The following is a 27521-nucleotide window of genomic DNA, read 5'->3' as shown; positions in this document are numbered from 1 at the left end:
CTGTTGACTGGCTATATGAAGAACGAACATGAGTGCAATTGCCACCAAACCTATTACATCTACACGCACACCCTGGTATGAGTGAACGCTGAATTGAACAAAAGGACTAAGTGAACAAATATTCACCTCAGTCTCAGAATCCGAGCTGCTTTTTGTATCAGAGTCTCTTCGCCTCATCTTGGTTCTTGATTCCCACCATGACTAGAGAAAGAAAGCACATACAACATGTAGCTGGATCACTTAGTTTGCATGAAGAATTACAGATGTGCACAGGCCACAATTTCATGGTCCATCTCGGCCCACCGGGCCTGCTTTCGGCAAGCTGTGGAAACTGAACAGCTGAAGAGCGCAACTGGCACGCGCTTTGTAGACACCCATGAGTAACATGTTTGTTTGCACCCTCACAGTCACAGGTGGGCGAGCATCAAGTGAGCATTGTAATCAAGCCGCGATCTATAGTTGGGTACAATTTTAGAAGATAGCGGCATTTGCACACGAGCCTCCACCAATGGATGCACACTCAAAGTGGGTTCCGCAGGCCCCTGCTCGGGGTTCCGCGAGCCACTGATAAATTTTTCATGGTCCCGTGCTCACAAAGTGGCTAAAACGGCGAACAAGAGGTGTCCTCGATCCACAGATCTTCCATTACCCATGCCCGAGAGTCAAAATGCACATCACAGTGCGTAATGGCAACGCACGAACTGCACAATAAATTCGCAAGCAGCTTCTAGCCACCCAACCTCTGAAAACGGGCAGCGCGCCTAAGCTTTCGCACTTAAATCTCGGAGGCCGTAATTTACCAACATGCGCACTTCTCCCGTTTGTAGATAGTGCAGGTGCCGATTGCGTGCGCACTGACGTATATGTCGGAGGAATTAAAAAAAAAAAAAAGCGGAGCATCGCAAGTACGCGCCGCAGAAGAGCAAGAATGGCACTAGCGTCCAACCGAAACAAAGCGGCGCAGTCCGCGTCGCCATGGTCCTCAGCGGCAATCGTGCACGGCACGTGATTGACAGCAACGCCGAAGTGCTTCATGCCTAATTGTGCCCTTAAAGACTTTATTATTGCGTTTATCACCGCGCGTAACACTGCGTTGGCGGCATGCCACGTGCCTTCAAAAGTGTGTAGTTGCCATCCATTATCGCGTCGATAACCACCGCAGTTTCGTCCGCAGCAGTTGCGGCAAACAGTAGTTTCGTTTTCAGTCGGTGCGTGCCTTCACAACTGCGTAGTCGCCAACCATGGTAGCGTCGATAGCGACCGCAATTTCGTCCCTACTTCTTCCAGCGAACGGTAGTTTCGTTTTGACTTGGTGCGTGTGTCGGCCACCTGCCTTCTGAACTGCAAGGTCGCCGTCCATGATCGCATCGATAGCAGCCGCGGTTTCGTCCGCAGCGGTTGCGGCAAGCAGTAGTTTTTCTTTGACTCAGTGCAAAGCTGTCGAAGATTAAGAGCACCGGCTACATAGTGATGGATGGACAATTTGTTGGCGAGCAGCTGACTGGCGAAAAAAATAATCGGGATGTACGTGCGCGAGGCCTTCGCCGCTGCTAGCGCTAATCAGTCATGAGATGACGAGAATTTCAGCTTCCGCACTGGTCTTGGGCTAAATATAACCAGGTTTTCCTGATTCATTGAGTAAACAAAGGCGTGTTGACCTAGTTAAGCAGTTGTTTATTGTTTTCTTGTGACCCTCGATAATTCGACATTCGGTTAATTAGGACATTTTAATTCGCTTAATTCAGGGGGGGGGGGGAGGTCCTTGGCGCTTCATGGAGCTTAGCAAGGTTCCCTGGAACGAACATGCTTGAGAACCCCTGCTCTAGACTGTCACCATGAGCCGGACAGCCGGTGGTGACCCTGCTGCCAGAGAAAATGGCCGCCCGTGCTTCAAACTGGGCCAAGTCTCCTCAGCTGTGTGCTCAGCTGCCCCTCGTCAGGGTGAACTTCAAAACTGTTTGTGGTGGTCTATCGTGCTGAGTGTGTTTGTTCTGCGACGTGCGAGAACTCGCAAGATTGCAGGTTGGGGAAAAAAAAAAAAAAAAAAAATATATATATATATATATATATATATAGTGTAATGAAGATGAAGAGATGCACTTGGGCTCATGCGCTAGGGGGCGAACGAGGAGAAGACGAGGAGAGACATAGAACGGCCGGCCCAGTAACGGGTGCTGTCTCTGCCTCTCTCTGTTCCTTTACAATGGCGCCGTCGACAATGTTTACATTGACCTTTACAATGGCGCAGCCTTAAGTATTTCTCGCACGGTTCTTCAGCGTGCCGGGGCCCTCCTTCCCAGGAGCACCATTCATGCTTCCTCCGATATGGAGCCCGCCACCCTACCACCGTCGCAAGAACCCACTGCACCGTCGGGAGACTGCGTCCAAGCCTCCTCGGCGGCTCTCGGACAGGGATGTACCGATGCCCTTGTCCACGCCATCGCCGAGCTGACACAACAGCTCCAGGGTATGGCGACCGCTTTCGCGTCCGTCGGTGGTTGCATCCTGCCTGGGAACGCTGTCCACGCTTCCCTGCCCGCCGGCGTTCGTGGAAATACCGACGTTTCGCGGCTTTCAAGACGTCATCCTTTCGCTTCGCAACATCAATGCCTTGGGTGATCGTCATGCCTGGCCCGACCACACAAGATGGCTGGTTGCATCGAAACGACTCTGCGGTGCTGCCAAAGCATGGGAAAACTACGAAGGCATGAAGCAGCGGACCTGGCCTGAATGGAGTACAGCTCTGATCGCTGCTTTTGGCCCGCTCACGTATGCCTACGACGAGCCCAGCCAGCACTGCTTTGCGGCCGGAGCTCCTCAGGAGCACCACTTTGACGCACCAGTCGTGCCCAGTAACCACGGCGCTCCTGAGAGATACAGCATCGATGCTGCGGCAGGTGTACCCTGCGTCCCTCCGGCAGAAAGGTCCGCAGGGTGCCCCGACACAGCAGTTGGCTCACTGGGTGTCGCCGTCGGCTCCACCCCAGACAGTGGGATGCACATGTCGACCACCACACTCCTGCGTCGACCCACCACCGGGGGGCGCACCACAAACCGATACCGCCGGCTCCACCACAACCTCGGATCACGCAGGAAGTCACCGCTGCTACTTTCACGTGGCAGTCTACGCCGGCTGAGCTGCTGCGACGAAAACCGTGCATAGCTTATAATCCGCAGCATCCTGCTGCTGTGGACCCAGAAGGACAGCCATTTGTACCACCACGTGTCCTGAACTCTGCGACGGCTGCCGACACCGTACCATCACTGTCAGTGAAACAGCTTTCAACCACATCAACGCCGGGGCGCATGGAGGCGCCGACACTACCACTCCGAGAGCCCGACCTGTCCACAGATCGCGGCAGAGAGAGGCTTCCCAACTCGTTTATATATATATATATATATAAATCTTGTGCTATTAAAAACCAAGAGACAAACATCCGTGTATTTATTAAAAACGATGAATGAAGCATTTTTGCACCTTTCCTGCCTCAATTGTTTTCTCGCCCCAGGTTTATAATGATTTCGATAAATGCATTTTTTGTAAAAGTACTTGATTCATTTTAAGCATGGAAAACGAGTAGTAAATGTTCCATGAGCATGTACACCAGCGCAAAAGCAATGCAGCGACTCTCTTTCTACTTTTGTCCCATGCAACAGCACACGACGAGCAGCGTTGTAGAAGGCATGGGGTTATTTTTCTCTCGTGATTCGGCATGTGCTGTACCTTTCCCATCACGGGAGCACTACCAAACCAGTCATCAAGATACATACAAATGTGTTACTTATACCGAGAATTAGACATTTTAAAAGCACTATTGTTTGAGTGGGACTATTTCTTTGGTCACCTGGGCGGGGCCCAGTCTTCTAAAGTTGTACCTGACTATAGATGGCTTAATGCTCGCTTGACAGTGAGGCGCAAACAGTCACATCACTCATGGGTGTCTACAATAAGCATGTCAGTTGCAGTCTTCAACTGTCTAGTTTCGCTTTCACCGTGAAATTGGACGGAATTCATCATGTTGTAAAAATTAGCAGCGTAAACTTTTGGTATGGAAACTGCCCTGAGCTCATCGGACGTGCGCTTCAAGTTTTCTATTGGTATCAATTGCATGCCTCTTTTTCTGAAAAAGTTAGTCCAAATTGCATAATTACTTGTTTAATTACTTATCGAGTCATTTTCAAAGTACGACTATCGTAAAAGCAATCAAGACGAAATCATTTATATATCCCCCTTTCCCATTTTGAATTCTTTGATGGTGAACCTTTTTTATTGCAGATTTAAAATCTTCACTGTGACCTACTTCAAAAAGAGATCTGTTCTTTTAAAGTGATCATAAAGTGAAAAAAAAAAAATAATATTCCCCATAGATAAACATGCATCATTTATTCATGATAGAGATGTACTTGCATAAATATTTATAAGAATAAAACCATAAATATATTGGAATAGATGTATTCCGATTCGGCACTTGGGCAGTAGTCCATATCGAAGGAATCGCTTGCAGATGAGCAACCAGCGTGCACGTCCAGTGCATAATCGAACCCTGTATGTGAGCACACGCAAGAAACCTAGATGGTTGTGCACCCCGTGAGAAAAATCAAATGAGTCAGACCCTTCCAGTAATACTTCGTCCCATCGCCAACAAGGGGCAATAAGTTTTCGAGTCTCAAGGAAATGCAGGCATGGCAGCATCAATCGCATATGATGGCATCATTTGTAATACCAGCACCTGCCTATCAACAGATGTAATCGCACCCCTGTGAGCAATAAATGAGTGAGCACCTAGCGGTGACCCTTTAGAAACCAGATAGACATCACTTTTTGCGAGCATGTATGACAAATGGAAACAGCTCTCGCCCCCCGACACACCGGCGTAAACAAGCTGTGGAATGAAAACCAAAAAACTATGAAGCTAGGGGAAAAAAAAAAAAAAAGTTTTTCAAAGATACAGATGGCGTCGTAAATATACGGCACTGACCATTTGGGAATTGTTCATGGCGCTATATATTTACATCTTTGACCCTCAAAGCGTTATGGAATTTTGAACAGACATTGTGAAACACCTGGTGTACAGAAGGTCCTGTATCAACATGAACAGCTACACAGAAGCTTACTGACCTTTGATCGGTATCTCTTCTTTGGAGAGGGACTGCTGGGTGGCTCTGCTGGAGCTGTCGGCCTAGAAAGCAATGTTAAGAAACAGGCGTCAGATGGTCGGTTGCAAGAAATGACAACAGATACTGCCCATCACCGTTATTTTACCATAAGTAAAAGTAATGGTACCGATGTTAGACAGCCAGTATGAACCCTTTCGAACAGAGGTTGCTCGCTGTCACAAACCAGGTCTGAGCTGTGTTGTAGATGGTTAAAGAAAGCTTCTAGCAAAAAAGAGTTAAACAATCGTCTCTTTGTGCTGAGGGAGGTACAGAAAACCTAATTTATTTGCTACGTTTCTCCAGCACTTATGGGGGGAATGCGGGTTCTAGAATGGTAAAAAACCGTCGAAAAATTGATTTTAGGAATGTTTGGGCCTTCAAGCAGCTGCCCTCAAATCAATAACCTTGACTTTGATCGGTAATAGGAAAAAATCGGCTTTCAAAACGCCACGAGACACACGAAATGACCTGCGGCAGGCAAAATTTGTACAAACTTCCCGCGCGCGCCGCGGGCGCAGCCGCCAACCGACCGCCGCCATCTTGGGCTTGTTTTGTAGCTGTTTTCTTTGTGCATTTTGCGCCAGCTCAAAATGGCGTCGCTCAAGCTGAACGACCGCTCTCGCCGCTTTTCCAAAGGGTGGTTCCGGGCCTCTGATTGGGCAGAGCGATGATGATGATTTATTGGCATCCCCTTTGGAACGAGGCGGCGACAAATAGTCACCTAGCCTGCTTGATTTATACAGGTATACATACATGTTCTTTATCTAGCATTTTTGTATACCTCTCATTATTATTTTTCTTTTTCAAAAATTTACCTTGTGCCACTGTCTATGATTTTAAGAGATCAGGTCGTAACCATCTTTTCCCTGCTTTTTTTCCCACCAGTACTCCAATCGTCTCTTGCTGATCTCTACGGCTGATCTGTTTATGTTTCCTTCCACTTTGAAACCAAGTGCTTCTGGGAGTTGCACGTTACCTACGGTTCTCGCTGGGTGGATCCCGTCGCATTCCATTAGGATGTGCTGAGTGGTCTCTGGATCTTTACTGCAGCATACACATGTCTCATCTAGTTCCGAATATTTGTTCCGATATGTTTTCGTCCTTAGGCAACCGGCTCGAGCCTCAAATAGCAAGGCACTGCCCTTTGTGTTATCGTACAGATTTTCCCTTCTAATTTCTTTCTTCTCATTCTTGTAAATCTCCATTGTCCTTTTTGTTTCCATTCTTTGTATCCAATTCACGGTCTCTATTTCTCTCACTTTCTTTCTGATGACTCCTGGTTGTCTATTTACAGTTTCGATTATCCTGTACTTGGTTGCCAACTTGCTTGACCTCTTCCTCCATTCTGTGTCCACGCTTTTAATGTAGAGATACTTGTGTACTTTAGCCGCCCATTTATTTTCATCCATGTTCCTGAGCCTTTCTTCAAAACTAATTTTGCTGTGTGCTTCTCTGACTTCAAAAGAGGCCCAACCCATGTCACCCTGCACTGCCTCATTTGTGGTATTACAATGGGCTCCCAAAGCCAACCGGCCTACTGATCTTTGGTTAATTTCCAAACCCGCCAATATATCCGATTTTAAGCATATAATGGCATTTGCGAATGTTAGCGCTGGCACCATTACTCCTTTCCAGATTCCACGCACCACCTCATACTTATTGTGGCCCCACAGTGCTCTGTGTTTCATTATTGCTGCATTCCGCTTCCCCTTTATTTTCAGATTATCTTGGTGGTTGTTTGGGGGGCCAATGGGGGGCGCGCCTTGCGCGCGCAAGGCCCCCATTGGCTGGCGCGGCCACCGAGGCGGCCATTTTGCTTTTTTTTTTTTTTGCATGCGACGGCGTATTTCCGTTGCTCCCGGTTTCTCGTGGTCGTCTGCTACGCTTGTGTTCACGCGGCTCACGCACCGTCTTTTCCTCTTGCGCTCGTCTGAAGATAACGCGTTATTCTCACGGAAAGAAACGAAAGCGTCCATGGAACGCACGGCTGAAGATTGCGGACGAAGGCGCGCTACCCGAACGGCCGGAACCACCCCGTCCGAAGCGGCACATAAACGTCACCGTTGATTCTACTACTGGGCATAGCTGCGGCCCATCTAATGTCATCGGATCGTCAGCCAGCGAATCCAGCGGCACCCAAGACTGTGTTGATATGGCATACTATTCAGCGCAAGACCGCGTTGATACGGCGTACTATTCAGCGCGCTGCCCGAACGGTCAGCACGAGCGGAACGGCCGGGACCACCTGTTGCGTCCGAAGCGGCACATTAACGTCGCCGTTGATTCTACTGGGCATAGCTGCGGCCCATCTGATGTCATCGGATCGTCAGCCAGCGCGTCCAGCGGCATCCAAGACGGCGTTGATACGGCTTACTATTCAGTGGGGGAGTCGGCTGAGCGCGCGAAAGTGCGGCGATCTTGAAGGAGTGTCTGGCATCATAGTGCGCAACATAGCGGAGCGGAAATCCAGGCTGCTAGTCGCAAAAGCTACGCAAGTCGCAAAATGAGCATCTAGACAATAGTGCTACCAAGGTTAGGCTTTCAAAACGGCACAAGCCAGCAAAGAACCCTGCATATACAGCCCTGGCAAGCTGTAGAGCGAAGTGTTGTTGAATGACAATAATCAATTTGGGTCATTCAATAAAAGTTCCATAAATGTGTGATTTTGACTTGAACATTGTGCAAGTTTATTTGTCTATGGAAAGGCTACTTTATTATACAATTTTTGTATTCATTTAGCTTGCAGGCCACTGGAACGGGCACATGAAGTGGTAAATGTAGTTTCTCATGCTGGTTTAGGGGCAGTACATGGCTTTATGACAAGCTTTTCCCAGTTTTCTGGCAGGGTACATTGATATATTTAATATACTCATTCTCGTGAAGAATAGAGATACAAAATGATGTCATTAATATTGCTGTAGCTGGATTCTAGAAAAAGTTGCAGCTGTCTAAACTTCAAATGCGTTTTTCTCAGTTCGATGTTTTTACACACCACACTCCGTCTTATGGGGCTTTTTTTCTATGATGTTGTGGAGTGACAATAACAAGTTTGGTATCAGTGTATCCATAATGAAATGATCTAGGGGGTGATGCTATTTCTGTTACTCTAGCATCATTTTATAAATTACAATCGAAAGAATAAGAAAAATATATTCGCAGTCAATGTTGGTCTCCTTTCTTACCTTTATAATGCTTTCAAACAAATAAATATAGCATCACCTCCTAGAGCAAGTCTTTGGCATTAAAGTCTTGCTCTTACTTTTTGTCTTTGACAAGGATAAATTGCCAAAAAGCCCCGTAAGAAGTACTCATGAAATTTATTTTCATGATTTTAATACTTTCTGAACTAGAGTAGCTATTAAAAAACTAATTATAGATTTGAAATCAGCGTGAAAATTGATCTAAACAGTGTACTTCAGATAGAACCAAAACTAAAGAAAAAGTTTTTAGAACCCACGTCCCCCTTTATGCTCCAAAAGTCCAGTCCCATTTAATTCCCATCAAGTCATGTGTATTAGCTTCCAGTCTGTTACTTTCCCTTCCCGGTCACTATGAGCAAAAACTGACAGCGCACCACCGTCATCGCATCAGCGGCGGCTCCTAGAGTGACCACTACACATCGCCGCTGAAAATAACAAATCCGCAGCGTGTGTCGGATATTGTCGCCAATCTCAACACGGCACGCACCATCGAAAGTAAAGTAGAGGTGGACAAAGGCGTAAGCAGTCACCCTAAAGTCATGTTCACGGATGCTGTCACGGCCTTCGATACCTTGCATGCTTACTTCCATATACACAGCTGTGCAGAAACTAAGAAAGGACTGCAAATGCTTGGAAAGACGCTGTTATTATTGAACATTCGGCCTAAGGGTCAGACAAAAAAGCTACCTTGTGTGATTCACGGCTACGCCCATACCCAAAAAATGTTTAACATTCAATCTAACCACCAGGAAGCGACAGTGGCCTTTATTCAGCAAATTCTCAGTAGTTTGGTGGCTTTCTATTCAACTTCAAATAAAGTTTTGTGTGAAAGCAGCTTTTTTCCTCATCTTTCGCACGGCTTCAAGCATTACAAGGTGTTACATTGTCCCGGATAATGGAGTATTTTTCTGCGGTCCCCTATAAAACGTAACGAGGTTCAACTGTAATTTCACTTGCCCTGGGATTGAGTTGGATGCAATAAGTTGACGTAAATAAATAAATATACAAACAAACGTAATGTTACAAGTAACGTATCGTTTTATTTGTGTTCAAATATTAAACGCATTCACTCGTTTCTGCATAGTAACATAGTACAGTGAAATCTCGACAGAACGAACTTCAGGGGACCGTGGTAAATGGTTTGTTATTCTGAAAAATTGTTATAGTGAAAGCCCCAAAATGAACCCTTTGGCCCATTAGCCCATCAGTTCATAAGTTGTCACCATATGAGCTATCCACGATGACAAAGCTCTCGGTTGGCTCTCGGCCCAAGCTTTGCTATTGGCTATAGATTTCGACTCCACGCACCACTGAAGCACCGTGTAATAAGAGTGATGCGCTCAAAACAGACACTGACGCCGAGCAAAACTACCGGCAAAAAGGAAGCTCCATGTCACCTCCAAAGCTTGTTTGTTTTTCACATTCCTTGCCATGGACACCGCAACTGTCTCGCTTGAGGCGGACACCTACGCAACTGTCTCGCTCGAGGCGGATACCTACCAAGGTGTCTGCCTCAAGGACAGTCCACTTAGTGGACGGTCCATTTTAGTCACTGCTGATTGACTGCAGCTGCATGAATGAGGATGGGACAGGTGCCCCCAGCCAGTCTCCGTCTCGCTCGTGCAGCTGCAGCCAATCAGTGACAGCCGAAATGGACAGTCTACTAGGTGGACTCTTGCAGAATAAGCCCCCTGAACTATTGCAAAGTGCAAGTGTGCGTAAATGACACTGCCCAGAAAGTACAAAGTGTGACCGTGTGGCAACCCCGCGAGTACGACCATAGAAAGTATAAAAGAGGGATGCAATAAAAAAGGTGAAAGAAGGAAGAGACGTGCCTCTGTTACTAGGCAATACTTGTCTGGGCAGATCATGCGCTCGCAAAACTTGATGCGTCGTCGCCTCAGCTAGTGTTCGAACGGTCCTGCGCGTGACAATCGCCACTTCGGGACCTTTTCAGAAAGAATGGCTCAACTGACTGTTTAGCTGACACACTGTTACTTTGCCTCGGAATGAAAGAGCGAGAGTCGAGAGCGAAAGTATTATGCGGTGTTGCCCGACACGATGTGGGCCATCTCACCTCGCTGGTCCTGCTGCTCTATTGAGCTGCACTGCTAGAATATCTGCCCACGCGGGGCCTTTGGGCACACTGCGTCGCTGTAGAGCGCAAGGGCACCATCCTAAATCAGGGACGGACTCATTACAACATGCACCAGCGTGTCATCTGCCATCCTTAGGGTTGGCCGGCATGGAAAAGGCGTGCCTGAAAGAACCTGCGTGCGCGTGCGGGCGACAGCTGTTCCCCTTGTAACATGCCGCTGTCACCGAATTCGCGTGATCGTCGCGCTGCTTTCGAAAGTTGGCCGCTCCGCTTTCCGACGCATCGATAGCTGATGCGGCACGCCAGCGTTTATTTTTTTTCTTTTTCCTGAAGCGCCAGCTGGGCGCCTGAGGTGCCGTCTCAGGTTTTCCAAACCGATGTGCCGCGGCGTCCGCTTTCTGAGCCTCGTCGTCAGATAGCCTGCAGTTTCAGCTGCCTTGACTGGATACACAGAAATCCAAGAATCCTCAGATTTTGGAATATTAGTTCGTAGTACTGAGGCATTGTTAAATATGACACACACGGAAATTCAATAACGATCGTTATTCTGAAAAGTTCGATATTATGAAGTTCGTAGTACTGAAATAATTTTACATTGAAACTAGAAGTCAGCACGAGATTTCTGTAAAGGTTGTTAATCTGGAGTTCGTAGTAACGAGATTTTACTGTAGCAGGCATAGTAGGAAGTTGAGCCCTTGCTAGACTGCTTTCTCGGAAAATTTTTATTCTGGGTATTGGATGCAACTACAATGACTAAAAGCAACATCTGCAATTCAGATGTTGCCCAATAGAATCACCAAAATTAGTGAACCAGATATAGAACAAAAGAAATTGTGAGCTCAACAAAAAAAATTATCCATAGAAAAAAAAAATCCTGCGATAGTTCACCAGGAAAAACATTCCGACAGATCCCACCTCACGATGACTGTCGACATTAAAAGGACACTAAAGCAAAACAATAAATCAACTTAGACTGATAAAGTATTCCTCGAAAACTCTGCTGTCATTAATTACACTGCAATAGGTCAATTATTAGAAGAGAAAATTAAGCGCGAAGCTTTTTTTATTATTTCGCGCGGAAACTCCAACATTAGCACTTCTGTGTGAAGTCACGACTTCTAAAGTAATTTTTCGTATTTGGGCCACGTTGGTTCAGTAAAAGTTCGCGAAACTTGCCGTATTAAGTCTTGGGCTCTTTTAGAACAGAATGTATAGTCAATATTTACCGCTAAATCATTAACCAAGACCTAGAAGATGCTGTCAAAATCCATGACATCTCAGTGAGCTGGTGCGGGATCTTCAAGGTGGCGTCGCTACTCGCCTTCTGTGTTTTTCATTTCTTTCTGGCTTATCAAGCAGCTTCTCGCCGTAAGAGTGGGGTTTTCGGTATTGTGAAAGGGTATAATCTACTGATACAGAAGAAATCATTTTTCCCTTTAGTGTCCCTTTAAGAGGAAGCTCTAGCTCGAGCACCACTCCGATGGCGTCTATTTGAAATATATGTAAAACGTCGAAACATTTCCCTGAGATAACCACTGAGCCGATTTCAATGAAATGTGACGCATTTGAAAGAGAAAGTTAAGTTCCAGTGACTGTTGCAAGCGTAATTTCAATTTAGGGCCTGAATTTCTCAAAATAAATTTTCAGAAATTGGCACGTTTAAAAAGAGTATGATGTTTTCAAATCTGTAGCTCTGCAAACTGCATCTTCGAGCATCCAAAGCGGACAAATTTGATATGTCAATGCATATCTTACATGGATTTGCGACTTCTGATCTACGTCTACCACCTGGAATAGAACATGAACATGCCATATCTTAAAATGTTTGTGGCTCAGTGTTACATTTACGAACTTCTATGCCTTCGTCATCTGAGCGGCAGACAGCCCCCACCTGCAACTCATGTAGTTGTAATGAAACCTTCACACATATTATGCGTGTAGTAGAGAGAGGCACGAAATTTGAGCTATGCTCTGTAGACTAGACAATTGCGCACTACCAGAACAAGAAATTCACAGACGACTACGATACTCCCTAATGCAAAATTTAGGTGCAGCTCTATAAGTGTTTTCATTTCACAATATGCTCGCTGGCACGGATAATCTATAGTGTGCGGTACGTTGCAAACGGAGCGAAGTGTGGTGCAACTGCCTAACTAATCTGGAGAACGAGAGAGCCAGCGCATGGGTGACGCGTGGGTGCGATTCACAGCAGTTGCCGCAGACAGACGTCCCAGACAATGTGCACTGCTCTGGCGCCATCGTCGCCGCACTATGCTTTTCTTCTCATGCTTTCGCGATACCCTCCCTCCTCTGCTTTCCGCCTCGATGTCTTTCATCCCCCGCTGCGCTTCGTGTTCGCTCTTTCATCATTTGCTGTCCCTCGATTGCTCAGTAATGCTGACGCTCGCCGCAGAAGCGGGAACCTCAGAGTTGCACTCGAAAGTTCTAATCAAGAACTCCTAAAGCACCGTATTTATTCAAATATAAGGCGAGGTTCTTTCCCCAGAATCCTCAGTCTAGAAATCACCCCCCGCCTTATAAATTTGCCTATAGGTGTGGCTTAATGGCAGCACGCGCCGCAATGCCGTGAAATCACACTATAAGGCAACATTCACATATAACCCATACTCCACCGTGTCGAAGCTTTCCCTTATTTCATGGTTGCTATTTTGTGTTTTGGCTTTGTTATTAATTCAGTATTTCATGCAATCCCCGCAGTCTGAATAATCCTTCGGCTACTCTACAACGCCTTATATTAGTGGAATCGAATTATTATGGTAACTCTGCACAGATGGCTATATCTGAGCTGTTCCAAGTTTCCGAGGTCAACGGGTCTACATAATAGACTTTGGAAACGCTGCCTGCTACCACTGAGTAATTAATCTACACACTTTACTCTGTTCATGCGCCTGTCCTTTCTTTCTATCTCCTTAGCTTGTATCTATGTGCGGGTTAGACAACCAGAACTACCCCTGGTTAAACCTCCCTGCCTCTGTATACAGTAGAACCTCATTGATACGATCCCACTATTCTGTTATGTACAACTTCCCAGCACCAACGTTCGTGATCGAAAACACAAAAAATTACTCCAGTACAGTTACACTTTTTTACCAGTTCATACGTTCCCAGAAAACTACACTCAATCTCAGAAGTTCCCTTTAGCACTGTGGAGGCTACTGGGTTCTCAGCCAATAGGAAGGGCGACTAAACCCTGCACATGTATTCCTCCGTGCTTCCTTGTCTGCTCAGCGTCTGCTCGCCGTGCTGTCGATACACACTCATTGCAGTTATTATTAACCGAAAAAATACTAGAAAACAATGAAACAAGCAACTACGTTGGGAATTTGAGGAAGTGTGGCAACTTTAACGTTACTAATTACGACGATGAACAAAAAGTGCACATTCAACAGACGCCAACGCCGGAGTCGAATACATGGCGGTACCGCCCAAAGCGAGTGCCTTTCGCCTCAAACCTATGAAGTCGTCGTCGTGCGCTGTGTGGCCCGTAAGTTCCAAACTGACGCTTGCATTTGCTTCAGATTTGTGTCCTGATGCCTCAACAGCAATGGTTTTGTAACTATATTGCGCTATTTCCAAGAACCATTACAAAATTCTAGGCGCAATAGGCTTAGCAGGTGTGGCAAAAGAAATAGCTGGTCTTGCAAATAACAAAATGTACCTGATGCTTTGTCCTCAGCAAGAGATGAATCAAACCATTTATTTATTGCTGTTTGCGCAGTGCACGAGTAGCAAGCGCAAGTTCACGTCGAAGCAGGCGGTCCGTTGTGCGTTGGTGCTGCCATGTTGATTTGTAACCAGAGTTGCTGGCATTTACTGATACGATTAAAGACATTCGACGTACATGCAAAGTGGAATAAATGTATTATCTATTTTTGTGACGTGACATGTGCCAAACAAATGTGGATGTTTCAACGCTGCCAATTACAAGGCCGTTACATGCGCAACTATGTTTTGCTGCGCAAGCATGTGGCTTGCTTACACCCTGTAGCTTTGGTAGTGTTGAACGGTAGTGGTGAGATGGAGTATAGATATTTTGGCACCAATGTTGAGTACATTGCCAAACTGCGATTGTATGATAATTTTTTTGGAAGCTAGATCCCTTGCAAACAAAAAAGGTATGAGGCGCAGGCGATCGCGAACAGTAGACGCCCGCCACAGCAGCTTAACCGCAATGCTCGAATGCGCATCTCATGTGGAAATGCAGGTGCGCCCTCAGTCTCCTATTCTGGTACCAGCAAATCTCCTTTGAGGTGCCCACATAGCGCGAATCATTGCAGCACGAGATGCCGACACACATCCAGCTGTTAAAGCCCAAGTGATCCGAGATGCGCATTGTCCGTTGTTTTCCTGTGGCGATGTATTTTAAGATGGTGACAGGAAACCGAAACGAAATCGAACTAGTGGACAATGCCAGAATACGGTGGCTACGATGACGCCAGAGCGAAACATGACGCTCACTTTGCACTGGGTGCAACAGAAACAGCGGTGCGTTTGGGTTGTTGCCGATTAAAAGCGAGCAGTGGACCTCCAATGGTACTATGCCCCACAAGCTGTAAAACAGATAGGACTTTGGAGATGCTTGTTATAGCTGTCAATGCAGCGTGCAACGACCCTCTGGCGTCATCGTAGCCACCGTATTCTGGCATTGTCGACTAGTTCGATTTCGTTTCGGTTTCCTGTCACCATCTTAAAACACATCGCCACAGGAAAACAACGGACAATGCGCATCTCAGATCACTTGGGCTTTACCAGCTGGACGTGTGTCGGCATCTCGTGCTGCAATGATTCGCGCTATGTGGGCACCTCAAAACTTTCCGCCGAAGTTCCCTGCTCGAAGAAGCTGCTGACCCAGGCAGAATTTGAGGAGTGCAAACGTACGCTTGCGGCTTGCCAAAGCCGCAATAACGACGACGTGCGTCTCGTGCTGCAATGATTTGCGCAATGATTCGCATTATGTAGATGTCAACTACAACTGAGTCTGTCGAATTTTTAAGTGACTTTGGATCGCACGTTTTCCTGGTTCGTTTTTTCTTGCGTTCTTCTTTTCCAAGATGTAAGAAGTAATTTAAAAGGTACATTTTCTCTCTCTTCCTCCACAGAAGATCAACTACACTTGCATAATGAAACTTTAGTTCACATTATAATAACGATATTGATTTATTTTCTCAGTGATCAAAGAGTGCTCAATATATTCATGGTTGCATTGCATTTGAGCAAATCCTGTAGTACCTTAGGGTTGAGCAATTGGCTCAGGCTTTGTAAATACAGTTCGGTAAACTCGTCTTACAGGATTCTGTTCGGTGTGCTCGCTTTGGTTTGGATATTCACAGATTGCAGGCATGGCCTTACTGATACGCTCTGCACTGTGATACTGGCCCTTATCCCATACCGGTTTACGACATGGCCCATGTTCTAAGAATTTTCTAATGGCACTTGGCAACACTTTCAATACTGCTACAGTTGACCTTGGTGTATTGGCCATTTCTCTTAAGTACACTATCTCACAATCAGTAATTACTGGCAAGAGTTCTGAAAATCTAGGAGAGCAGTTTGTAAAAATTATGTATGGTGAAAAAAAGAATTTTATGGACTGTTCTCTGCTAGCTCACTCGGAGACACTCCCGTTAACTGATTGACACAACTTCTGACCAGTGCGCCTTTGGTGCCATTCTATTTGATGAACTGTACAGAATTCAAGGCATTTTGGGCATGTGATGTCAGTGCCACATTTTATAATGATGCACCTAAAGAATGTTTAAAGGAGGCTATAAACATTCATACTAACTTTGCAAGTAACAACTGAAAAGGATATGTGGTAAATAATTAATATAATCCTTTTAAATGTTATTTTGTTTTAAGCCCCAGGCTTTAATTTATCTCACACAGAAGTATTAGCGTGATAATGCAGAAGAAATTGAAACATTTAGAATGTATTGCCACATAATTTGAATTAAAACCAGGCTACTTCCTCAGCTTTTATATCTTCTGCAGTGGCTATCACATATTCATTTGCCAATTCTCAATAAATTATTACAGAAGGATGTTGTTTCTTACACGTGGGTTGCAACGAAGCTCTTTTTGCCTATGCTGTAAACATATCTGCCATTTATTGTTAGTGAAATTGACCTGCACATTAGTATGTACAAAAGTTACTGGCCAGCAATAAACAAAACGAACTAGAAAAGAATCACTACTTTGGCACACAGACAGGCATGCTGTCCCTTAAATCATGCACAATTCAAATTATTGAACTAGTTTTGACATCGGAATCTTCATGGTACCATCTTTCGTAACTGATGTGCAAATAGACACAAAACACTTTTCACTGCAACATCACTCCTTTAATTGCTCCGCGAAGTGAGAAATACAATGCACGGAAACATATTGATGATATTAAATCTGTGAATGAGGCAGTTTTCACAAAACCAAAATGAAATCCAAAATTATCACTTACGGAACTTCGTCTTCCTCTTCCTTCTCAACTTCATTGGCTTCTGTGGGAACCGAAGGCTCAGCAGTAATGTCGTTTTCTTTAGTTTGGTCTGAAGAGAGTTAGAGAATAACACCACTATTACTTCAATTACAGCTTCAGGCAAAACTTTGAAGCAGTGAAGCAAAAGAGACAATAGTACACGAATTCTACAAACTGTTGGGTGTCGCATTGCATGGATGGCCACTAGATAAAAACTGTGCCGAATGCATAAACCAAGCAGCCAACAATGCAATTCATTCTCCAACTCCTTCAACACCATACTTTGTTATGCAAGGCATTTACTGGGTAAATAAAGTTAAATTTTGGGGTTTCGCATACAAAACCACGATCTGATTAAGGGGCAGCCTTGGGGGGATCTCAGAATTAATTTTGACCTTCTGGAATTTTTTTATGTGCACCCAGTGCACGGTACGCAAGAGTTTTTGAATTCTGCACCCCATCAGAATGCAGCTGCTGCAGCCGGTATTGAACCTGCCACTACGTGCCCTGCAACTATTGCGGTGGGCCATTTACAGGGCAACAGACAACGTAAGTTACACGGCGGCGGGAGGGAGGGCAGAATCCTGCTAGTGGTAATCTGGCTTGATAATCTGCAAATTTCACAAAACTGTACTAGATCTACTTATGCATTTGCTCATGTAGTTCCTATCACAAGAGTTGTATACGTGCACGAGATTTGTGCCTTGAGGTAAGGTACAAATAGGTAGAACAGTCTAGCCCATGAGCAGTTCTTGTAATCTAAGCAATTTGATATCCTCAGGAGCAAAAAGGTAAAATATAGAATAAATAAGTCTGGAGCCATTTTATTCTACTGATAAAGGTAAATGAATACAAAACAAGGATGAGGACAGAGGTATAAACAACAGGACGAATGCTCCTTTTAATGTTTTTTTAAGTCTCGCATCTACTTTTATTAATAATATTAGTCCACTTATTCAGATAAAGTAGTGCAAAAATTTGTCCTGTTTACTTATTTCTACCTTGGTCCCCTCTGTCTACATACTGCGCTCATTACCAGCATAGTATGAACTAATAACCTTAAAGCCATTTGTGGCATCAAATGTTTCTAATCTGTGCACAAGTGCTTGGAATGGCAAATGTAGCAATGTGAAAAGTGTTAACGCTTACAGCCTTTACCAAAAGAAGCGAAGCCACTGGAAGCACAAGCGTTGCTAAGCCCTGGCTCTGTCATACCACACACAGACTTTAAGTGGTGCAGATGTGACAGGAGGCGGACAGAGCGTCCCATAGTAAACTACAGTCTGTACACAGTGGCAACATCTAGTACAACATGTACAGATACAGCGAAGTGCCAACTCGTGATGCTTATTTGCTGGAATTCACGAGAGTTAGAGCTAGCAGGCACTGCACGATAGCCCAGCAGGTGAAGACAGAATAGAAGTACACAAGGCGGTCGCAGCCACTTCACAACTACGAGTTCCCAGTCAAGCAACAGTTTTATTAACTGCAAGACAAACCAGTAAGAAGATACACATAAACAGTCGTAACCACATTGTATCCACACCCAGGTGCATAGTGAAACGTGACAAATGATGAAATGACTAAACAGACAAAAGACCAAAAAACTTTCTGCTTTAGCAACAAGAAGCATTTCCTTATAAAAAGAAATTCTGCCTTCCTGTAACTGCATTTCTTTTACAAAACTTTTCCTTTTCCAGCTCCTTTGCAAATAGAGTAAATGACAGTGTTTCATTGTTTGACAAATAGAGCATATAAATAAAAGCATAAAATGGTGTATATACGACAATGTTTTGATCTGAAAAAGGGCCACACTTAAGCCAAACTTCTGCATACAGATGGCTTGACAGGTGACAGTTACCGATTCAGAAATTTTCATAAAAATAATATCTCCCAGAGGGACCAATAGCCACAGTACTTACATATATATATATATATATATATATATATATATATATAAAATGTATACATTTGTATGAAATGGAGGAACCATTCCATTTATTGAAGAAAAAAAGATTAGTGAGCAGTGAATTACATGCATTTTTTTCAGCTATGCTTTAAGGTGTAAGAACATGAAAACAAACATCTGCCACTGAAACAAACAATGAACAGAGCACACGCAGTGATGTCATACATCGCAATACAAAGAACCATGATCATTTCAAACTCATGGTAGCCACACTTGAGCCTAAAGTTCTTATCGCGCCAGTCGTAACAGCTGGATTTGTATGTCTGTAGATTGTGTACAAACATATATGATGCAATCAAATGAGATGTTTTCACAGAATTGCATCATTCATCTATGCTTGAGCGTTAAAAACACTTTACAGGCAGAAAAGTGCAGAGTTATGCAACTATGGCCATAAATATATATATTTTTTAAGTTGCCCATTTGCTTGTTCACAGAAAACATAACAATGTTGCAATATCTGCGAGAAAAAAAGCATGGGCCGGAGTAATTTTCACCATTAAAAAATTGTGTCCGGAAGCCCGCTTTTAAGAAAAGCAATGTGTCTTGAAGATGAATGGACACTGTCCCATGAATATTCTCCCACAATAATCTTTCTAGAAAGATTTGTATGAGCCGAGTTCTCAACAACAAAATGTAGCTACTCTTGTTGTCACTCCTACGAGAAAAGGTGCTGTGAGGAAAGTCACTATGCACAGCCTCAAATGTAGAGGAAGGTTTCCGGACACACACTGTAATGGTCTAGCTCAATATGAACACCTGAACTATCCTATGCCAGTAGTGAAACAATCTGAATTTTATGTTCCCAGTTTGACTCTCACTCAAGACCAAGCTCATGCAATGCTGGTTAGCTTCAGCAGCCTGACAAAAACCAGTGAATTTAGCATGACACGGCCAAGGCATTTGAAGTTGCACAGGTTAAAGCAAGTGAATCTTTGAGCAAGTCTTTAGGTCTTTTGTAAAGCAGTGAGGCTTTGCTCCGACTTTCATGAACACATGATCCAACGTCTGTGTGGGGGGCTCTTTGCCATGTTAAAAAGAAGTTTCTAGGCATCACCAAGAACTGAACACAGTCATCATGCCTGTATTGTAACCTCAGAAAGATACCACTCAAACGTAATGCAGTAATAATGCGAGCACAAGCCTTAAGAGTGCACTGTCGGTGCGTGACTGTCGCTGAACAGTACAAAATGACCGATAGAGTTAATGTCCTAAAACAATGCAGGGGCTATGAGAGACACCACAATGGAAGGCTACAAATGAATTCTGACTACTTGGTGTTTAAAACGCACACAAAGCTCAATGCTAAGAACACAAGAGCTCTTGCATTTCATCCCCATTGGTATGCAGCAGTGGTGGCTGCCAGTTGAACCTGTGCCTTTGTTCCGAACCAGAGTGCCATAACCACCAAATTACCACAGCTAATGAGAACAGTTACAAAGAGAATAGGCACGTGGTTGCTAACAGCAAGGGTACACTCTCTGCAGAAATCGAAACTGTCTTGCTTAATGCAGGCACAAACTGTTTCGCAGGAGAAATGGTGTCATCAGCAGCGTTCTCAAGTGGTCTCCATTCAAATGACACATTGAGTCCAACGATGCTCAGCTTCGGTGAACTGGAGTACTTAGCGCAACACTGCCAATCGCCATTACAGAGGCATATGTACCACATAATAAGTCAGACATCAAACCAATAACCAGCACACATTAGCTCGGAGTGAAGACGCTGGCACATTTTATGTCCGAGGAATTTACTTCTACTTTAAATACTAGTGTCAAAATTATGCTGAGCGAAACACAACAATTGTTACTCTTTATGCAGCCACATATATCTAAACACTGCCACCACAGACAAAAACTGTCCCTCTTATGTATGCATAATGACATGAGAAAACACACTAATGAGAAAGCAAACGATTTCGTATGGGCAATATGTGCTGGTGTCCACACTACAGATTTTTTAAAATGTGCGAGCTAGCTCAGCTAAGTATTAATTAAAATAATGCAATGCACAAGTGGACTTCACCATAAATATATAAGGAATACACATGTACCACAAATTTCCTTAAAGCTTTACTGATTAAAAAAAACTGACTGCAGCAAGTACAGCAATGTTGTTGCATGGGCTGTTTTTTGAGGAGGTAGACATTACGTGTGCAACAAATCACAATGCACAACTACCTAATTAACACAGTTGCAAATTGGCATATACACTGCCTCCTTTACAAACTACACCCAAAATGCTGTCTTACATATCCTGCTTACATGTCATGGTCATCTACTTCCACCCCGTACATTTATTCAAAACTTGTGGCAACCACAAAAAAAAAAAAAAAAAGCCAAGTGGCAAAGTGCTTCATCGATGGCATGTGCTCTTTGGAAGCTGATCTGCCCAAAACAATTAAAATGGATCAAACAAAATTTCTGCTCGGAACAAGGCTGCCACAATCAATACTGAGTACTGGTGCATGACACCACCAAAGCAATGAACACTAAAAATGCTAATGTACTTAACAAACATGCCGTGCATATATCTAACAGAGCTTTTGAGTCGACAAATTAACTCTATGATCTGAGGATGGGGCTACATGGGCAGCTTCAAAGGTTGTCGTGTCAACAGTCTATCAAGCCAGCAGAATGAGACAGAACTCGTGAAATCAAAAAGGCTTAAAGTTAACATAACTGTGCACTTACAGCCCCAAGTGAACGCCACATCAGAATTAACGAAATGCATCTAACAGCCATCGGCTTATGTAGCAGCCAACTCTGCTGCAGCTGACAAAGAGTGATGAGGATCTCGGAGACCATTCAGTGACCTTACAGCCATTCAAAAAGTGCCCACCTGACTCAAGTATAAGAGAAAGAATAAAAAGGCTTCAAATGCTGCTTAATGGTTTCATTCACCAAATGTCAGGAAATACAATGCCCTACTTAATAGATGCAATGAAGCCCTTCTTATACAAAGCAATTCTGGCAGTGCTGAAGTGCGTGCTCATAATTGTGCGATGTATAGCAAGTGTGTATACGACGAGTGCAATATCAGGCTATATTTTCATCTTCACCAGCTTGAATTTTATATATATAAGACGCCAGCAAGAAGATAGCAATGAAGAAGCGTGTAGGCATAGCATAATGTGTTGGCAGCGGAAGACAAATTTATTCACTGAAGTATGATTCCCATCCATTCCAGGTGCTTACACAATTGCACAATGTTTTCAACTCTGCAATTGTTCACTGCAGTCCGCAGAAGTGCCTTTCCAATAGCTCATAACTGAACTGTTGCAAAGGGTAAACAATAGAAATGTGACCCCTTTACATCTGTCTTAAATGACTCTCACCACTCAACAAATAGCATGGATTGCACATCTGCTTGAACAAATAAAAATGACATGGCTTTAACATGTACGACATGAAGACTCAACCTGGGCTGGTATAATGTAGCGATTACTTTCACTCAATTCAATTCCTCTTATCCAACGCTCATGACCGACCCATCCTTGTGCTAACATAAACGAAGCGCAAATAGGACAAGAATTTGAATAGAATCATTACATTACCCTTTCCTGGTGACTTTTACCTTATTAATAGCACTTACAATTTATCTTTGCAGTTGTATACAACACTACAGTGGCTGAACAACAAATCCCGAGGCTAAGAGCAATACAGCCAACAGCCAGTAGAAAAAGCATGTGGTCATAAACGAATACTGGCACAAAGTATTTTCATCTTTTTTTTTTTTTTGCTTTATTAGGCAGCTACTGATTTGTAATCATGGTATGAGGCCTCAATTCATTGAGGGCACAACAAATCACAAATTATATCATCACTTATTGTGACCAATTAGAAATGTGTGCCAAGCAGAGAGCGCTGGCTTTATGCATCTTGAGCAAGACGGCTTCACACGTCCTACCAATCTAAGGTGGCGGTCACATGACATCACTGACAAATGGGTTGGTCAGACTGGTGCAGTGGTTGCAAGCCATACCGTGACTATCTCACCAAGAGCATTTACCATCATGCAAGGCCCGCACTTTTTTTTTTTTTCCGAATTTTTACTAGGTGCAGCCTTACATGAGGCAGGCTTTATAACTACTCACTAAAGCCTCGACCTACGGTCACTTTGCCGTGCAAAATAACACAACCACTGGCGACCGACTACAAACACATTTAAAGTTGCTGCCCATTAAAACAGTGCTGGCATTAAAATAAAGTTTACCTTAAGTTTCATGATGGTCGAGGCCATGGGTGCGTTTCGCATTCACCCAGCGCGCAGCCTGATGTGTGTTACTGGTCGTCGTAAAATGAAGATAATGCGCATGCGGCCTTCACTCCAAGACACTGTCAGTTTAGGCTGAGCTGCACAAGATCAGTTTGGAGATTTGTTGGTTTTATGCCCGCTTGCGAGATTACATCATTCCTTCCAGTAAGCACACACACGAACTTGGTAAATGTTCACATTAACTGCCTGTTGGTTGCCCGCAGACTTGAACTCCACTTCACGCGTGTAATCATCAGTCCAGCCCGTGCATGTGATCTCATGCCTGATTGCCGATGGAGTCTACTGGTACAAACATTTTAAGGGCGAACTTCCTGCAACAGGTTACCGCCTGCCACACCCCCTGGCTAGGCCTAACAAGCACCACCACGCCTCTTTGTAGGAACGGGCAACCAAAGCTGCGATTTGGTAGGTTTGGTGCCAAGTGCAGAATACAGTGATGATAATACCAGTCCTTAGCAGCAGAACTAGTGCCAGGTAGTAGCTGCATGCAGAAATGAATCAGCACGCCGGTATGCACGTTAAACTTATGACATATACGGCTGGTCGTTTCCGAGCGCTCTGGCAATGTTCCAATAGTTGTATAAAACAGCAACTAAGCTTTATCACTAGAATAAAAAAATCTCTATGGTGATAACCATACTTACAACTGCATCCACCTGTGTTTAACAGATTAATTCTGCTTGAACTTTCCGTATAAACGGGCGTAAGTGCTGCAAGTAATAATTGAGATTCAGCTTAACTGCAGTTGGCATGCCTGTTCAGGGGTCCCTAAACTGGATTTCACGAAAAGCAATTTACGGTTCCGCGAGAAACCAAAAATAATCCGACCCCATCCCTCCTTCAGTGAATTATTACATTATAGTTCGGATTTACGAAAACCACCGCATGCCACATTCACACTTTTAGCAGACTTCACGAAAAAAATCCGTCACTGCAGTGGCGTTCATGACTCATCACCTGTGCGATTTGCCGACCCATGGTGTCCGTGCTGGACATTGTGGGCCCACAAAGCGTGTGTATGTCCTGCACGCTTAGAGCCATTTTCGAATCTAGCGACGTGTCGACTCGTCAACATATGATGATCGGCTGTTTAACTGGTGTATTGTAAAGGATGCGCGGGGGTGCGTTCACATGCTAGTCACTGTAAAGGCTCACTGATGTTGGCACGGAGCAGTTTTCATATACAGTAAACTTCTATATATTCGACTTCAATACTTCGATCCCTACCAAAGTCCCGGCCAGCAACCATACATTTCAATACTACCAAACTTTTGTTATTTCGATCCTGAAATTAGCCTTCGCATGATAATTTGAACTTGGCTGATCATCACGCACGCACCCGACCCAAAATGTGACCACGGTTGGTGACTCCCCTAGCGGCAGCGTCCATCTTGGCAGTGCTTAAGGCACAGTGAAGGCGTCAAACACACGTCATCTCCCGTTGAAAATCCCTATTTTCGACCAACCCTAGGAAGATGTTCAAGGAAAAACGGTAGCTTAAGAGAATGAATGAACTATTTAGCCATCTTAAGGCACGCTTTGTCCCCACGACAGTTTGCCCGTACATTGCTTGAGCAGTGGCAATCCAATATCAAACCAAAACCGCACTTGACGTTTCAACCACCAGAGCCAGTCCAGCCACCATCATTGTAATTGCCATCACAAAATGACGACCACAGATGGCAACAAAACGAGTTTTCTCGCATACATGACAATAACGATGAGTTATCTTGCATGTGCAGCTACTAGCAAGAAGTCGAGTCCTGTGTTTTTGCTGTTTCGGAGAACTGTATGGAGAGTAGTATGGAGTAACAAAGTGGTTAGTCTAGGCGTGGGCGACAATCCCGTTTGAAATTGCTGCAGAGTTGCTTGACAAATGCAGACTATCAACCACACTATGGGCCGTATGAACGATGACATGTTAGGGCTAGACAGCGAGAAAGTGCTGCCAGACAGAGATGACGATGGAGATTGGGTAAATAAATTCCCATTCAGTGAAGTTCAAGTTCACTGGTTCGGTCTTTTTCTTATTGCCGAAATCAAAGGCATTCTGCACTTTCCTTGCTAAATATCGAATGTGCGTTCAATGTCTACTTTGTTTAAAAGCTCTATTGTCATTTCTGCATTTGTTTTCTACTTTGAACCGATAAAAAGTGGGTGCAGATTCGATTCGGGGGAAGACTTAGAATCTGGGCACATACTGCCGATGATTCAGCAGTGTCTCTCACCATTTTTTCTGCCTCTTGTTTAATTCGACCTGCTGGATAATTCGACCAATTTCGTCAGTCCTGTCACGGTCAAATTAACCGAAGTTGACTGTACACAGGCTCATATGATTTCGAACTGCAGCTGTTTGTACTTTGTCCACAGCTGGCTCACGTGGTCAGGAGGAGCGAGCTTTTAAGGTTAGCGCTGCAGTCAGTATATTGATATATTGATAACCATTCCACGGCATAAATGACTTGCATAACTTGAGTGCAAAAAGAAAAACAAATAAGCAAGCTTCTGTGCGCCACACATTTCATTTATGTCAGGACTCTGTTTATGGGACGCAAACTAAAGTGGTAGCCGTATTGCCAGTTGCATGCATTGCATTACATAGCGGAGTGGAAAAAAAAAAAAAAGTATTTGTGCATTTATGTAGTACTATCATGAGTTCCCCAGTCAAAAGCGACGGTCTTTGAGATTAAAGATAACATGCTGAACCATAAACATCTAAGGCCTCAAGCTCATGTTATGGCGGCATTGCTTTATTTATTTTTCTCCAACACACGTGGCATTCAGTTTTGACATTTTGCTTGCATAACTGACGTGAAGTCTGGGGAGGCTGGTGGAGTTCGCCAAGGCCAGAAAGTGGGAACTGCTGCACTAATGTATTATGCAATCACTGGAAGCTACCACAGCCTGCTGGCGCTACTTGCCACTGGTTTACCTTATTCAAAATTTGTATTTGAATTTGGCTGGTTTGATTAAGTGAATACTACAATGCGTCACAGTGTGGGCTGCTTTTGTATTCTCAATCAATCACCTACGGAAGCATCACTTTCAAGGGTGGCAGTTGGCATGACTAGTGAAAATACGGGATAAAAGAACTCTTTGGGCAGGCAGAATTTCTGTCAACATTAAAATTATTAACCTTAGTGGTCCACAGTATTTTGGTTATAACGAATTCCATAATTTGCTCAAATGTTACTTGGCATTATTCCCATTTAGTAGATATTGTTATCTTGGAGAAAAACAATATAAGGTCATGAAACCAAAAGGCCTGTTGGTGTTGTCACAGTATAAAAGAGGGAGGGAAAGGAGATTGGAGGGGGTGGGGGCTAGTGTAATGTTTAATAAGTATGCCACGGTTGTCTTTTAGGATTTAGGTACCTTTTTATGTCACTTGCGCTTTATGAACAATGCAAAGGCTAATGTGTTACACAGGAATGACAATGCCGTTTTTTGTGGCACATTGTAGTCGGAACCGCCTGCAACACCATAAAGATTCCAATTTATTAATGCATGTTTTGTTTTCATTTTCAAAGTTCATGAGAGTTCACATAGACAAGGACTCATCACAACTGACACAAAACACGTTTTGGTCGCTCTTTCGATAGGCAATAAGAGCATATCTGGAGAAGTTCCTGCAGACCTCAACTTTTCCCCCAGACCCTTAGGGAGTAGGAAACAAAGGTGCTGCATAATTGTCAAGCACTACTGTAAGATGGGAAGTTGAAACAACGCTCTATTTGCAAATGCTTCTGATACGGCGAGGCCATACGGTCTGTACTATGTCACGTGAAAGCACTACTTCCAAAAGTGAATGACTGAGAATGGGCCAAGAGTCTGCATTTTCAAAACAGTGGATCTTGCAGCAAACTACTATCAGTGAATGCAAATGAATACCGAGTCACACCCAATGCCTTTAAAATGCCTTCTTTATTCAGTGTCCTCCCTCAAAAAATAGTGCACAATTCTTTGAGAATGATACAATTTTGTCTACTAAAATAAATGTTAGGAAAGCATAGAATACATCCAGCTACTCGAAATTAAAAGGATGCCGCATCTTGTATTCTTCATGCACAGTTATTAAGTCTTAAAAGTATGAAAAAAGGTGGGAGACACAAAAATGGAGGCATTTGCCATTGCCCAAGAACAAGAGCCCTGGGATTCAAAAGCTGCAGGTGCTGGTAACCACTGCATCCCACACACAATGCTCCGTCTACCTGCTCATACTCCTATGGCTGAAGCAACCACACCCACAGAGCTACAAAAGAGATGCCTTTTTTGATTCGATGATTACACGGATACTCATGCCCAGACACCGGAAGACAAAAAAAG

The 27521-nt window shown here is 44.1% G+C and overlaps 1 protein-coding gene across 2 annotated transcripts in view; it reads right to left on the bottom strand.

The window, feature by feature from the left end:
• The window catches only part of LOC119455734 (hepatoma-derived growth factor-related protein 2-like), a 75891-nt gene that overhangs the window by 34108 nt on the left and 14262 nt on the right, over nucleotides 1-27521 (bottom strand). For both annotated transcript variants that reach the window (XM_037717162.2, XM_049669228.1), the window contains exons 9-11: nucleotides 16931-17018; nucleotides 5120-5180; nucleotides 127-201 (exon numbers count right to left, since the gene is read on the bottom strand). In XM_037717162.2, coding sequence (XP_037573090.1) covers nucleotides 127-201; nucleotides 5120-5180; nucleotides 16931-17018 — 224 coding nt within the window. The remainder of the gene's footprint in view (nucleotides 1-126; nucleotides 202-5119; nucleotides 5181-16930; nucleotides 17019-27521) is intronic.

Source organism: Dermacentor silvarum, chromosome 6 (assembly GCF_013339745.2).
Source record: "Dermacentor silvarum isolate Dsil-2018 chromosome 6, BIME_Dsil_1.4, whole genome shotgun sequence".
NCBI classification, from domain to species: Eukaryota; Metazoa; Arthropoda; class Arachnida; order Ixodida; family Ixodidae; genus Dermacentor; species Dermacentor silvarum.
Note: the sequence above shows the minus strand (reverse complement) of the source record. Positions and strands in the feature narration are given on the sequence as shown.